At 37.8% G+C, this 15,489-nt stretch overlaps 1 protein-coding gene across 3 annotated transcripts in view; it reads left to right on the plus strand.

Moving 5' to 3' along the window:
- LOC136876400 (monocyte to macrophage differentiation factor) overlaps positions 1–15,489 on the plus strand; it is an 88,004-nt gene that overhangs the window by 55,063 nt on the left and 17,452 nt on the right. The window contains exons 5-7 of one of the 3 annotated variants that reach the window (XM_067150345.2): positions 1,330–1,582; positions 4,485–4,563; positions 5,539–8,347. In XM_067150345.2, coding sequence (XP_067006446.1) covers positions 1,330–1,582; positions 4,485–4,563; positions 5,539–5,606 — 400 coding nt within the window. In that variant the 3' untranslated portion in view covers positions 5,607–8,347. Of the gene's footprint in view, positions 1–1,329; positions 1,583–4,484; positions 8,348–15,489 lie in introns of those variants that run through there. The other 2 variants (XM_068228416.1, XM_067150344.2) reach the window with 2 other exon arrangements.

The raw sequence follows: 15,489 nt of genomic DNA on the forward strand, positions 1-15,489 counted from the left end.
TCATCTTATGATAATGATTATAGCATAGGAAACTTGCACATAGAAATGAAAAAGTATGACAATTCTAAAATTATGTTTCCAAATATTTGTGGGGAAAAGTTAGATGCTAAAATATCAAGAACATTTGAAGATAGTGTTTTTTTAAAAAGTTTTTGTTAGAAAGCAAAGATGGGATTAGAAGAAAATTAAATGACAGGTTTTTGTCATTGAATGAATGTAGTGTAGGCTTATAAAACAGCTGTGTAAAATTACTGACTGACGAGTATTTCAAAGTTCTTATAAAGGCATATGTGAATAGAACCAATGACTCAACAGTGAAAAATATTGCCTGTAAAAATACCAAGTTTAAAAAGATATTGCATGTGTGATTTGCTCTTGAAGACTGTAGGCCCTAATCATAACATGATCTAATGTTTTAATTTGATAATAACATTTGTTTATTCTTATCACTGGTTCATTCAGATCAACATCCACATTTTACCTTCCCTATATTATGTTACAAGAACGACGCAAACGTCTTAACATCTGTATTTCGTTGGGTTGGAAGTCGAAATGTGTAGTGTTTGAATAGCGCGTTATGTTAGTGTTCCCTGCGAGCCGCTAGATGGCAGCACTACGTGCTGTCGCCACTGCTCTGCGTGCTAAGTTAGGAGAGTTTCCACTATTATCATATTAAGCTATTTGGTTGAACTCATATTAAGAGTTAATGTTTTAGGAGTGAATCTTTTGTTTCTTCTGCTCTTAGGTTTGAATTTAATAGAGCATATAGTTCACTTGGTATATAATACTTAATGGTAATAACACTTTAATAGCATAATAATAATAATGTTATTCGCTTTATGTCCCACTAACTACTTTTACAGTCTTCGGAGACGCCGAGGTGCCAGAATTTAGTCCTACAGGAGTTCTTTTACGTGCCAGTAAATCTACCGACACGAGGCTGTTGTATTTGAGCACCTTCAAATACCACCGGACTGAGCCAGGATCGAACCTGCTAAGTTGGGGTTAGAAGGCCAGCGCCTTAACCGTCTGAGCCACTCAGCCCGGCACTTTAATAGTAAAGAGGATAAAAAGTAATATCAAATAATTGAGAGTGTAGACAAGGAAAAGTATATTTGTTTCATGCTAGACATTTCAAATTAAAAGAGTTGGTGGCAGTCTAAGTCAGTACAAGAACTACCATGTTATCACTTGTGTATTTGCAAAGGACAGTTGACTATATTAGCAGAAAGAATACAGTCCAAAGAAAATGCTTTACCATTCCTCATAGTCTTTCATATCTTTCAACTGTAGTGAGTTGTGTGTTTGACCTTGCCATTTTGTTTGTAGCCAGCTGAAGGACATGTTACATCGCAGTGATCGAGCCATGATCTACGTTTTCATTGCTGCTTCCTACTTCCCTTGGCTGATGTTGAGGCCACTTCCACCCAATGGCTGGGCTGCAGAACTCCGCTGGATCGTGTGGGTCCTGGCTTCTCTGGGAATTATTTATCAGCAGCTCTTCCATGAGCAGTACAAGTGTCTGGAGACATGTTTCTACTTGGTAATGGGGATCATGCCATCCCTGGCCATTGTGAGCATGGTGAGTGGAACAAACTCAAATAATGGAGAATAACAGAGTAATACATAATAATGCCCTAGTATTGTAATAGCTACCATCTTGGACTAAATGTTTAATATCCTCAAGCCATACTAGACATAGTCCCAAGTTTTATCACACTGAAAAATGCCACCACCTTCATGGATATGTTTGTTGAGAGAGAGTTGCATAAAATGTTCACCTAGTACAGTTCTCTCGCTTTCCAAGGAAACTTAAGATCATTCTGCCGATGGCCATCTTCCAGCTCTCAACTGCAGCGTGGGAAGACAGGTGACAAAACATCTCAGCAGTTAGTTGTTTCAGAGAATTGTATCAGAACGTGTGTGACCGTTGTCTGTGTATTAAGTAATGGATTTGGTAGAACACCGAATTTATTTGGTGGAATAGTACGTAAACGAAGATAACTATAGAAGATGCATTCGGAGATTTGCTCGTAAATATCTTGACTCTAGCATTCCTACAAAATCTTGCATTTCAAAGTTTACATCACAACTAACTTTATCATCACATAACTTATGATCAGGTCGATACATCTTCAAGATTCTTTCACCATTTTGTTCATCTTGTAGAGCTCACTTCCTAGTGTATAATTTGATTGGGAGTGTTGAATGGTTACCGAAAAAGTAACCACGAATGAAAATTTTGTTGCACATTTCCACGTATTTACAACCTTTACACGGCCGCTTTGATCATGCTAAATTTATCATTGTTGAACGTAACTGTGGCCTCAAGTTACTTAGCAATATCGGAGTCTTGAATGTCTCGCTTGTAATTCACCAGAAACAGCGTTGGATAAACAGGCTGATTTTCATAAGGCTAACTTTCCACACATGCAGGTCTGCGGAGTAAGATAAAAGTAGCTAAGGTGAAGATATCTTTACATCTCTTCCTTTTTTTCCTTGTTTATCAAGCTTTTTTCTTATTCTACACTTCTTGCATCAAGACTGAAGATGTGTTAACATAGCCTGTCAATGCGTGTGTATGCTTGCCATTCTGATGAACCTGGGAAGCAAGAGAAAAAGAACATCTGCTTGAAGATGTGAAGGTTGCTCTTGTCCTTTTTCTATTGCTCGTTCTTCACACTCTGACGTGTCATGGTGTTTATCCTATTGTGTGTTCCTTTTCATGTTTGTATCTCTACATATGAGCATTGAAGTATACAATAAGATTGCAGGGAAATGGCTCACCACACTTTTTAAACAAAATTTAAACATGCATGTGTGTGAAACAGGCTGGGTGAACTTGACACATAAAAGTAAGGAGAAAACATGTGGTTGAATAAGATAATTATCGATTGGGCTCGGACATATAAACCAACAGTCTGCCAAATGCTGATGCCCATATTTATCATATTCACTAGATCTTGACTATGACTTATGTCCCAAATTGAAACTAATGTTACAAGGCAAATACTTTTACACAAAAGAAGGCTTCCAAGATTTTATGTTGAACTATAGCAAAATTATTAAGGAATGTGAATTTTCTTGAACAGAAATGGTTTGCTTATTAAAAGGCTTGGAGAGAGACATTCAGTGTTAAAAACTCCTCTCCTTCAATTATGGATTTCAGAACCACTGCTTAATAAACTCCTCAGCTTGCAGATGCTGGTGCTTATGTCCACGTGATCTGCTATCTAGCTTCTTGGGACCAAGTGATTCAATTGTGGCCAAGGTTGGTCAGTTTTAAAGACAAGGTAATCCATAGTGCTCCATGTTGTTTGTATGTGGAAGAATTTAGTTTTATATTGTAGGTTTCCACCCTGAAAAATGCATTCCACATTGAAAGCCCACTTTTTGTACTGAGCGTCAATGACACCAACTACATTAGTGTAAAGTGGTAGGGAGAACAGAACATCAAATTAATATCCTAGTCACACCCAAGTGGCAATTAAACGACAAGTACAATCAACAACTGAGGCCAGTTTATTGGTTTTTGTTAGCATTTTTCTTTGAATTAAAATTAAATTGCAATATTCTCCATAAAATAGCATAGATGGTAAAGAATCAATGAAGTATAAGCAGACTTTTGTATATCAGATTTCAGCACCATTTGCCCTAAAAATCATGGAAACTTCATTATAAAACCAAATAATTGACACAACCTGCTGTCTACGGTAGCACATTATGGATTTGATTCACTTGAAGGTCTAGGTAATATTATGCTTCTAGATGTTCAACAGTACTTAACATTGTGCTCTGGCTTCCAGTACCAAGTACTTCCTTTTCATTTTCATTTTTAAGACCTGTCTGTAAAACTTGCAATGGGCAGTGTTTGGACAAAGGTTCATTATTGATATTCATAGTTTATCAGGATCACATTTTGTATCTCACTGACTGGAGAGGAACATGAAAGATCACCCAACAGAATGAACACACAACAGTTCAATGTGGGAGAAAGAGGAGACATTACAAACCTGAAAATATAATAGGACAAAGACAATCTCCAAGTCTTCATACATCACTCTCTTCAAATTGGCCAGTTGGGATCCTTTTCTCCTTAACTTTTCTATCACCTTCATTAAATACTTTTGCTCTCTTCCCTTTTTGTGTATTTATCTGGCTTATTTTTTAGCCTATACTTCCTGCTTCAAGACTGAATATCTGTCAAGATGGACCTTGAGTATAAAATGGATGTATAAGAATTGGGATTGATGAGCAGTGCACCCATCTGTTTGAAGACAGCCATATATAAGGATGTGGAGATTTTCCCTGTGTTTTCCTTATCTCCTCCTCCTAATGCTTCTGCTTCCCACACTGAGCTATCTTTGTGTTTATCATATTGTGTATTCTTTTCTCTCTATAAAGGACTTGATTTGATGTATGTTTGTTTCCATTACTTACATTGACTGGGTATTTAATATTTGGTATATTTGTCTCTTTTCCAGAATGAGTTCTCTGGTTTAACAGAATTGAAAATAGGAGGTGTCATCTATGTTCTCGGGGTGGTTTTCTTCAAGGCAGATGGTAAGATTCCATGTGCCCATGCCATCTGGCACCTGTTTGTTGTTATGGCAGCAGGTATACATTACTATGCCATCTTAAACTATTTATACCCCTCAGAAGAGAATTAAGTATGCCCTCTCACCCTTCTCTCTTGTCTTTGTGTTCAGCTGTTGTCTGATGTGTCGTCACAGGATGTTCCTAACTTTTGCCCAAAAATTTTCTTTTTATTGTAATATGGAGGGCTAGGATTTGTATGCAATGAAAATGTCTAAATATATACATATGGGTTGAAAATGTTCAAAATATGGACTAAAACCTTTCATAAAAAAAAAAAGGTGCAAAATAGTGTAAAGAATATCTGTATTGTACAGTTGATAATGTATTGCTTAAACATGAAAGGCACAGCGTAAGAATTGAAATTGAAATGAAAGCCGCAGAACAATAGTTTTTATTTAATATATATATGAGTCACAGCAGGCTGAATGACAAGGCCAAAACCTAAAAGAAAGGAAAAAATGTGCATAGAGTAGAACTTCATAGAAATACCAGAATCCAGCTTTGAAATATCCACCCTTGACAGTATTAGCATCTTATGCTGCCATCTAATGTCTGCTTTACAAAGGTAAAATTAAGTGTATCCTCCTAATTCAGTACAACATATAATTCCATCATGTAAATGATAACTACGTTATGTAGAAATATGTTCTAAAGCTGGAAATATGGAGAATAAAAAAAGTATGTTTTTAATCACTCCAAACATCCTAATTTGTAAATATGGGACAGAAGTTCAGCAATAGCTAATGAAATTTTAAAAGTGTACTTACATGGAAATCCTAGCCCTGGTAATAGGAAAAAACTTAATTATTGTATAACCTCTGACTAACATGGGAGCGACTGGTGACAAAATAAATCTTGCCTTTCTGTTTGTTTTCTTTTTATATATATACATATCAGTGATATGTAATATTTCATCTGTTTGTTTGTGTCTTCTTTTAGAAATATTGTTCATCCTAAAGGAACATCTTGCAGCTAATGACCCACAACAGACCACAGCCCTAGAATAGTATTTATACCAAAATACCATTATTTTTAGAATTGTTCTATACCAAAGTTCTGTAATCCCATCTCTCTTATGTCATAGAATAGAGATTCTATTTTAAGATGTCATTTGTAGGCAATTCAACAACTTTTGAATGTTTTACAATGTGTCAGTGTTGTATGGTCCAAATTTCTGCAGCTGGTTTTAAGGCAGTATTCTGGTGTAATTTTATTACATTTTAAATGTTAGTGTGCATTTATTTCATTTGAAGAAGGTAATGTTGATTACTGTATTGGCCCGAATATAAGACAGCCTAGCATGACTCTGAATTTCTGGAACGTATTTACAAGCAAATTAAAGATGAGTGTAAGTAAAACTCGTTTATGCTCTCCTATAACTAGGTAATCTGCTGGTAGACATTGCAGAATAGTAGAGCAATGACATAAACACAGTTCTGAAGACCACCTCATCCGTTTACACCACTCCGGGCTTAGCTTAAATTCAGTTACCAGAACTTTTAACTTGCATGCCACCTCCAATGTCTTCTTACTTACAGGATGAGCCTGGTTTCATTTCTCCTGGGGCTGATGACCTTCGATGTTAGGCCCCTTAAAACAACAAGCATCATCATCAGCAACAACAATCATTTCTCCTGCATGATTTCAGTAACAAGCCTGCCAATTTCATTTTCGTGCATTTGGTCTTCTTGATGTGCATTCTTAAACTTTCATCATCTTCTCGCCAAAGTCATACATTACACGCAGTATGTTTTGCCTCTCATAAAACCTGCAATTTGAAGTTTGCCTCTCTTCTTTATTTAATTGATGTGACGAAGATACAGTCCTTTCTACAGGATCCACAATGAATGGAATAGTGACCAAAAGTGAATACAGTGATGCCAAGTCATAAATTGGAAAGAATTGCCCAAGATCTATAAATTTTAATTTGTTTGTCACCTTGAGTTCAGCTGTGATGCACCATGGGGACTCCCACAGCACAAGTGAACACAGATGGGGAATGATACAAATAGACCTTCACGAAAATGAGCCTCTAAATACTAGGCTGAGCATGTAAAATGACTATGGTTTTTATAAGTATATTTTAACATAGAAAACAGTCACATTCGGACTGATGTAGTAATTTAGTGGTCAAGAGACAGGATGGTAAAAACCAGTTCACTCTGCATATGATGTTATAGTCTTCCTCTGCTGTTGGTTTGTACCCATACAATAATCTTACAGTCTGTAATCAAGTACTGATCAAATGTAACATTTTATTATATGAATTTCTACCTTTTACTGAGAATTCAAAGCTCATGTGGAAAAGCAGTTATTCCAATTACTTATTTCCCATTCTCTGTGTAATCAAGACTCTTCCATTGTTGTTGAATAGACAAGACTGTGTGGTCATATCCATTATGTACCTTACCACAATGCTGCCGTAAACTCAGTTGTTTCATATAGTACAAGGCCAAGTTATCTGTGATTTCTTTTTCTGCTCTTCTGTAAGTCTTATTTGGGATTGTGGTAAAGTTATGACAGATTTTGGTTTGGCCAGCCATGCAAGCAATGTTGGTAAATTATTTGTAATATCTCAATGTTTAAACTTTCATACCCTGTAGAATGTTGTTGTTGTTGTGTCGCTGCAGCTATTCAGTTCACAGATGGCTGTGATGAATGAATTTGTACACATTTATAATGGTTATAATATCAATCTCTATTTGATGTATGTAATGTGGTTTTTAATCATACCAAGTGCAGACTCCACATACAGCAATAGTGACAAGTATGCTAGAAATAGGTTCCCCTTCAGCGTGATGATTGTCTTCCAGTGGCACAGACATGACCCACGTGACATCCTTTGTAGAAATTAAATTGTATGCAAATAACTTTCTATGATTAGTAAATATTGTACATAATTTTCTGCAGTTGTTTGTAGATACTTGTACTGCAGATTGTCTCTCTTCCTTATCTCTTAACAAATTATCTTGTGTTTAGGTCTTGACAACAGATGTTATCCTTTTTTTACACCATTTGATGGCTGTTTTCTTTTCGTGGCTCATGTTAATGTGCTTCTCAAAACATTTTGTTTTCTTCCATAGTTCTTAACTGATAGTCATTTTCTATCATTTTCTATACCTCTTGGCAATAGATTTTTACGTTTATCCATAACTTGAAACAAAATCAGTCATTTTTCCATAATTCTCACCAATAGACATTTTTCCATTACTCTTCATGATAATCTTTATATATATACGTTTTGACAAAGAGTTTGGCCATTTTCTAGAGCTTGTTGACAATAGATTGACATTTTCTGCAACTAATGACTGGAAATGTTGCCATTTACATATCTTACATTAAGATTCTTGTTGTCATTACTGGTACTTTTGGCAATATTGTAATTTTGTATAGCTCTTGATTAGATTGTAGTTTTCTGTAGCTCTTGCTTAGAGATTATCATGTTCCAAAACTCTTGACACTGGACTTTTCAGAAGCTAACTGGAGATAATTTCACAGTTTAGAGTTAGTGTCCAGAGTTCTTGGTTTAGAAGGTGCTAGCTATGCTGTATGTGCAGTCAAGGGGTTGCTGGTCCAACCTCAAACAGGGTAGCTTTACAAGCAGCGATTCCCATGAAGTATGTTATCGTAGTGATTCCTTATTTTTGCTCAACCTTGCTGTACATGTTGTCAGCCTTTATGTGTATTATACTGTATGACTTGTTATCTGTTTATAATAATGAAAGTAAAAGTATGTAAATTCTCCAAATGGATTCCTTTGTATGCTTCCCCTACAACACTGTCCCAAATTACCTGTTAGAACTGAATCCATGATACTCGGCTTTTTTTAAATTACTATATTTAAGCAGTTACTAGCTCTGTACAAGATAATGGGTATCTTGTTGAAACAGCCAACAAAAAGGAAGGTTTAACATTTAGCTTTCTTGCCCACATTATAGTAAAAATAAACTTTCAGTTTATTTGAATCAGTTTCTCACTTCAAGTACCTTGGAAGCACAATCTCGAAAGATGACATTGTCGAGCAGGACACAGAAATCATCAGACGTTTACAATCATGTCGGAAACCTACTCCGGGACTGCAAAATACCACAGAAAGCAAAAACAACCTTGTGCCACACCTACATTATACCAGTTTCTGCATATGTACAGAGTCTCTCATATAAACTAAGACCGTCAAAGTGGTGTTTTTACTCTCAGAAACCTAAGTTGGAGTATGGGAGGCACGTGCATAGTTTATGACCTGGCAAGCATCAGTCGGCACTCTGAATCTCAGCTGTTAACATGGTGATACAGTTACCATTGCAACATCGTATTTTCGTATGTAAAAGTTCTGGTTTCATATTAATGGTTGTGTGAACACTCATAACTCTCGTTATTGGTGTGCAGGAAATTCTAATGGTGTTTACGAAGTCCCTCATTATGAGACGAATAATTGAGCCTATTTTTTCTGAGACGACAGTAAATTCAGAGAGGTAACAAGATGTCATTTTGATGTCGTTCTTCCATCAGTTAACAGAAGAAGAAAAACCACGTGGTTGGTTTCAACAAGATTCAGCCCCTGCTCATACAGCAGAAGATTGCTTCTTACAATCTCGGAAATGTTTGCATTTTCCCCTCGTTCTCCAGATCTAACAGTGTGTGATTTTTATTTGTGGGGTAAACTGAAAGAAAAAGTGTATCGAACAAATCCTCACACATTGGAGGAACTGAAAGAAAACAGTACGAATAAAATCGGAAACATTACACGGGCAGAACTTGCTCGCATCAGCCAGAATGTAATTACCAGATACAATGCCTGTATAACCCAGGAAGGACGACACTTCCAGCATCTTTTATAAGGTAAGATATCATATAAGATTGTATACACGCTTAAAGCAGTGCGGCCACGCACAACATAAGTTCTGCTGAGGCAGCTGCCGTAGTGCAGAGTACAAACACCGTGTGTTTGGTCTTAGTTTATACGAGAAACCCTGTACTCTACTAAACAATGACTATAGCAGTATTCAGGGAGCAGAAATGAGATTCATTAAACTGTGAATCAAGCTACTCAAAAGGATAAAATCTGGAATGAAGTAAATAGGAAGGTAGCTGGCAGAAAATATTTTGATCTTACTGTCCCAAGAAAAAAGACCCAGGGAAAGGCTGAGGAAATGCTGGATAGAGACAAGAAAGAGGTTCAGATGGGAAGATGTCCTGGAAAAGATGATGTATGAAAACAGGAGGAGGTGGCAAGTACTTGTACACCACACCCAGAAATGTGAAGTACAGAACAAAAATAGCCAGCCGAGCCTGGTAGGAATCGGACAACGTTTCGATTTCACATCTGATCCTCTTCTATCTCAGATACTGTGGCTGAGGTCGTCGTTATTTTGTTGGCAGAGATCTGAGCTACAGTTCTGGCATTGTGTCGAGGTAAAGAGCATGCAAGTCGCCTGTTGTGGGAGCTTTCACAGCTGCATTGTACTTAAAATAAACTTTCAGTTAGACTTAACGCCACTTTAGCTTAGATAGGATAGCACTGGACACAGAATCCACAGGTGGTGGATATGGTTCCTACTGATGTGCAATTGACAGCTTTTATTGTCTATTTAACAACTCTTTTGCGCTACTACAGATATATTTAACGTGACCTAACAAGCTGAAAGTCTGTTTTGAAAACAGGAAAGTTGCTCTAGAATCTCCAAACAACTTCTGCCTGCCTAAGTTGTGCAGTTTAATTGCTTTCATATTACCTATGAAAGCCTCGTATAATTGTTCCCCTTTTTTTCCTGAAAATTCTGAGGTTAATGACTGAATGGGAAATTATTCAAGGATTACGAACTGTAGTAAACTGGTGTAATTGATATCTATGAATATTCATGTACTGACAGTGGTCTTTTAAAACCACTAGGAGCTGAGGAGGCATAAATAATAGGGTTGAGAATTATTCTCCTTTGATTGTTTTTAGGCTGTTGGCCAAAATCTTGAGAATCTCATAACCCTTCTTGATTCAAATTGTGCTTTATTTTCTGGGACTTCTATGAAATATTACCACAGCTTTCTCATGGCCATTAAGGTACATCAAAAGTATTACATAATATAACCTTGTTATGGAATAACGTGTTTAAGCCCCTTCCCAAAAACATTTTCGGACTGGCAATCTCGCAGTTGAAATTCATATCATTTAAACTTCTAAGCTATAAGGTTTCTTCTGTACTTCACATGTGATTTTGAATCACATATCCTGTGTTAATGTACGAGGTGTCCGGATTAAAGGTATAATAATATAAAATTTAATAACTTGAGAAATAATGGAGATATTTATTGGCGGTTTGTTTCTACAACTAGGGTAACTCAAAATGTTTTTTGTGTTCGCTTGCGGTAGTGGTGGTACCACATGCGCATGCGCGTAACTGCATTGTTCACAAGAAGCGTGCCAGTAACCATGTGGACTCCACAGCAGAAGGTGTTCTGTGTGCTTTTGTTCGTGGAGTTAAAATCCGGTACACTAGTACAACGTAGATTTCGGCCTGAGTATGGACTGTTACCAACTGATGATGTTCCCACTTACATAACAATAATGAAATGGGACAGGCACTTTCGAGAATTTGGGACCTTGCTGCTGATGTCAGGCTGCCATGCCAAGCACACAGTTTCAGAGGCTACTGTTGATTTAATCCGCGAGTCCTTCAAGCAGAGCCCTCCTAAGTCAATTCGACAAGCAAGTAGGCAGTTAGTTACCTCATTCGACAGTACACGATGTCGTCCACGAAAGGTTGCACTTCCGGGCGTACAAACTGCAGCTTCGTCCGAAAATCAAACCTCAGGACAGGCTACTACGGAAGGCATTCGTGGAGACGATTCTGGCAAAAATTGATGGAAACAAGGCATTCCTCGATTCGGTCTGTTTCTCGGATGAGGCTACATTCCGTATTTCTGGCACGGTAAATAAGCACAATTGCCGCATATGGGGATTTGATTCCCCCCCACGTAGTGGAACGGGACTCTCCGAAAGTGAATGTGCGATGTGGATTGTTGAAGGACAGCGTTATTGGCCCATTCTTCTTCGAGGAGCCTACAGTTAACCCACATGAACCCACCTGCCCTGCGCACTGACATTGCTAGGAATCTGCCAGCTTTTTAGTATGCAACCTTGGTGTTGCAAGCTATCGGTTAAAACAGTATAGTAGGTGATCGACTGCACATATTATCACAGGACCTGTTTTATGTTATTGAGAAATTCCACGCTATTGCTCACGACACAAAAAACAGAACAATACAGAAATATAACACATAAAAGTCCCTTTGAAAACTTTCATTAACTTATCTTACCTCAGAAGTTCTTTAATGTGTGGTATGTAAAGTTACTGATCACACTGCCAGGTGGTCTCCTTCCTCTGCTTGTGTTTCAGGCATGTAAAGGCCGGTCTCCACTGATTAACATTTAATAACATGTTAAATGTTAAAAGTGTTAAATGTTAACTGGTGACACCATCAGCATGTTAAATGTTAAATGTCAAAAACTGTTTCATTTAACATTGTGTCCACATTTAATAAACATTTTAAATTTGACATCCTTTGTTTATATACAGGTAGTTCATCATATCAGTTTATGGTAATACATTTAGATGGTGTCTAGTATTTTTAAATAAGGACAATGGACTCGGATGAAGAGGAATTGATCTTTGTTATTGCCACTGTTGCTTCTTGTTATGATTTAGAAATGCAGTTTTATTAGGCACATTTTCTCCCCTCACTCTGCTCATTGCTTCAGAAGCAAACCACTTTGAAGTATAAACTTCGTCCGCTCCAGACTACCGAATTTTCTGAACTTTCTGCAATTCTCGACTGGACTGGGAGCGGAGGGACGCTAGTTTGTTTTTTTTTCTTCGATTTACTAGCGGGAACAATTATAGATATTTTCGAGTTCCAGGAAACTGTCGGCTTTCTTCGCTTTATATCTGTATTCCTCTGGTGAGACATCCCACAAATAAGGCCTTTCTATTATATCATTAATTAAATCCAGAGTAATCTCCTTGCTCTACTCCATTTCTGACTATACATTTTAGTATAGTGTAGAGAGAACGACACACATGCGTGTACTGTATTTGTAGCTTATAACAAAGAGGAGTGTTGCGGAGTGTTGTAATTATAATCCTACTAGATGAGGAGCACGTCGTTTGCGTCGTTTAGGTTATGTGTTGGCATGGAAACATCGTGGAAGTTGCCGAAGCTGTGCCGACATCGCACGAACAACGAATTGACTTGACATGTTTTCCACTTGGAGCGGAAAACACGCCAACATGTTAAAAGTGTTAACTCAACATTCTGAGTTAACATGCAAAGTCAATTGGAAGATACAATCACAATATACATGTCAACTGTAACATGTTAAATTTAACATGTTGGTGTTAAATGTTAAACAGTGGAGACCGGCCTTAACACACCATTTTGTTGTTCTGGAACACTTTGCAGCAGAGGGCTCCGCTTTGATTGGGAAGTGGCAGCCATTCAATCTTAATAGTAACTCTCCAGGGGTGACAGAATGTCTAGCTACAACCCCTTCTTGAAATGAACAACCAATAATTTCTTCTGCTAATTTCTGTTCTGTCCTGTTCCCCATTGACAATTCGGTGCAGAATGTGGGAATTCAGAAGGACCATATCCAAAATATTTTTAAAAATCTTTTTCTATGTCTTGTGTGTTTTACGCATAACATGAAATTGACTAAGAAGTTGGTCTCCTAAATCTACACCTCCCGTGTTAGCATTATAGGATATAATAGTTGTGGGTTTGAAAAGGATAACTCCAGTTTTCCGGTCAATCTTGCCAGTGCAAGCAAAGTCCAGTCCATGCATTGTTGAGAGCACCAAAACGTCCTTCTTGTCTTTCCATTTGATCGCACACATATTGTTGCAAGAATATATAGTTGCCTCCCCCTCCTGGAGCTGTACCTTACCTATTTCTTTGGGCATATTTTCCCTATTAGCCCTGACTGTTCCGCATGCATTTGTCCCTTTTGAGTGTAAATAAAGGTACAGATCCGGTGATGAATACCAATTATCTACATATAAACAATAGCCCTTATCTAGTAAATTACAATGTGACATCATATCTGTCACTATCTTGCTGCTAGCTGGCATATCATCAACTTTATCTTGACCTACATAAATTTTGAAGGAATTTATGTACCCATTCTTTGAGTCAGACAGTTTATAAAACTTTACACCAAACCGTGCTCGCTTAGATTTGTTGTACTGAATGAAATGAAGGCGACCTTCTACACTTCATCAGTGATTCATCTAATGAAATGTTCCTGCCGGGTGTGTACAATGTTATAAATTTGGTATCAATCATTTCCATAACTGGGCGCAACTTTCGAAGAGGATCGGAAATATCAGCTACCTCATTGTTAGCCAGATGTAAATATTTACTCAGTTCGAGAAATCTGTCGCAAGACATGACAGTTCTAAAATAGGGTGTATCAACACTTACATCTTTGCACCAGTAACTATGAATTGTTGGTTTTTGTACCAGTCCCATTGGAATACAAAGAGTAATATATACACATATTTCATTCGTGTTCATCTAAGAAAAGTTGGGATCAGCACTGGCATACCTATTAGTTTCGTCTGCTATGAACTGTACAATGTTGTCATCTAAGTACTTTCCGAAAATGAAATCTCTACTTACATTTCTACATATACCACTACCAGGATTCACTCCACTTGCTCCAGAAAAGTTGTGAATAATTGGAGAATTCTGTTCAGGCACCCAATTCCATTGAACAGGTTGCTCATCATTTTCACTAAAATCACTTTCACTGTTGCTTGAATCATTCGGTATAACATGCACAGGATCACTAATAACTTCTTCCTCACTATCACTGCTGAAATCAGAGCCTAAAATATCAGGTAAGCTTTGAATTTCGCTATTACTGAGCATATCGCGCGAGCAAGCAACTTCCCTCTCAGCCATCTTCTCAACAACAGAATACCAATTTTTGGATCGATATTTTAATGAATTCTCTTTGCCAAAAAAGCATGCCAGAGCACTCTGGGGACACTATGAGACACCAAGAACAGATTTCCGGTAGAAATGTTTCCAGAAAAATCCGACAGATGTTAAACGTCTCCAATATGCGACCTTGCACCCAGGCCGCTTGTGGAGTCCTGGCCCAGGTGCTCGAGCGCGTATCAGTCCACGGGTGCATTGGGGTTAATGGAACACATTACCTAGACATGTTGGAGCAGTATGTTGTGCCACAACTTCCTCGTGACGTGATCTTTCAGCAAGATGGTGCACCAAGCCATTATGTAGAAGTTGTGAGGGATTTTTTGAATCGTGAGTTCCCAGATCGCTGGATTGGGAGAGGTAGTCCATCAATTACTTGGCCCCCCAGAAGCCCCGACATTACGCCACTTGATTTTTTATAAGTGTACCCTCCCAGATCTGCGTCATCGCATTCGTGCAGCTATCGCAACTGTTATGCCTACAATGCTGCAGAACACTTGGAGAGAAGTGGAATACTGATTAGATGTCTGTCTCGCCACTAATGGTGTGCATATCGAGGTTTATTAGGTATGTAAACAAGCCTTTTGAGTTACCCTATTTGTAAAAAACAAACTGCAAGTAAATATCTCCACTACTTCTCAAGTTATTAAATTTTATATTATACCTTTAACCCAGACACCTTGCATTTATGTCCGTGAACTAAACTCGGACTCCTTTGAATGCTATGTTTATCGATTAAACTGGCCTTTTCCTGTTGCCCTGCTAAGTGGTGCGATCTTATGTTAGCTGTCTAAATTGATCGCCCCTTCTACCTCTCATTGGTCAATCAGCGCACAGCAACTACTTAAAGCGTGTGTAGCCACGTGGGCGAGCGGTAATCAGCCATGATTGTGAAGC

This window comes from Anabrus simplex, chromosome 6 (genome assembly GCF_040414725.1).
Source record: "Anabrus simplex isolate iqAnaSimp1 chromosome 6, ASM4041472v1, whole genome shotgun sequence".
NCBI classification, from domain to species: domain Eukaryota; kingdom Metazoa; phylum Arthropoda; class Insecta; order Orthoptera; family Tettigoniidae; genus Anabrus; species Anabrus simplex.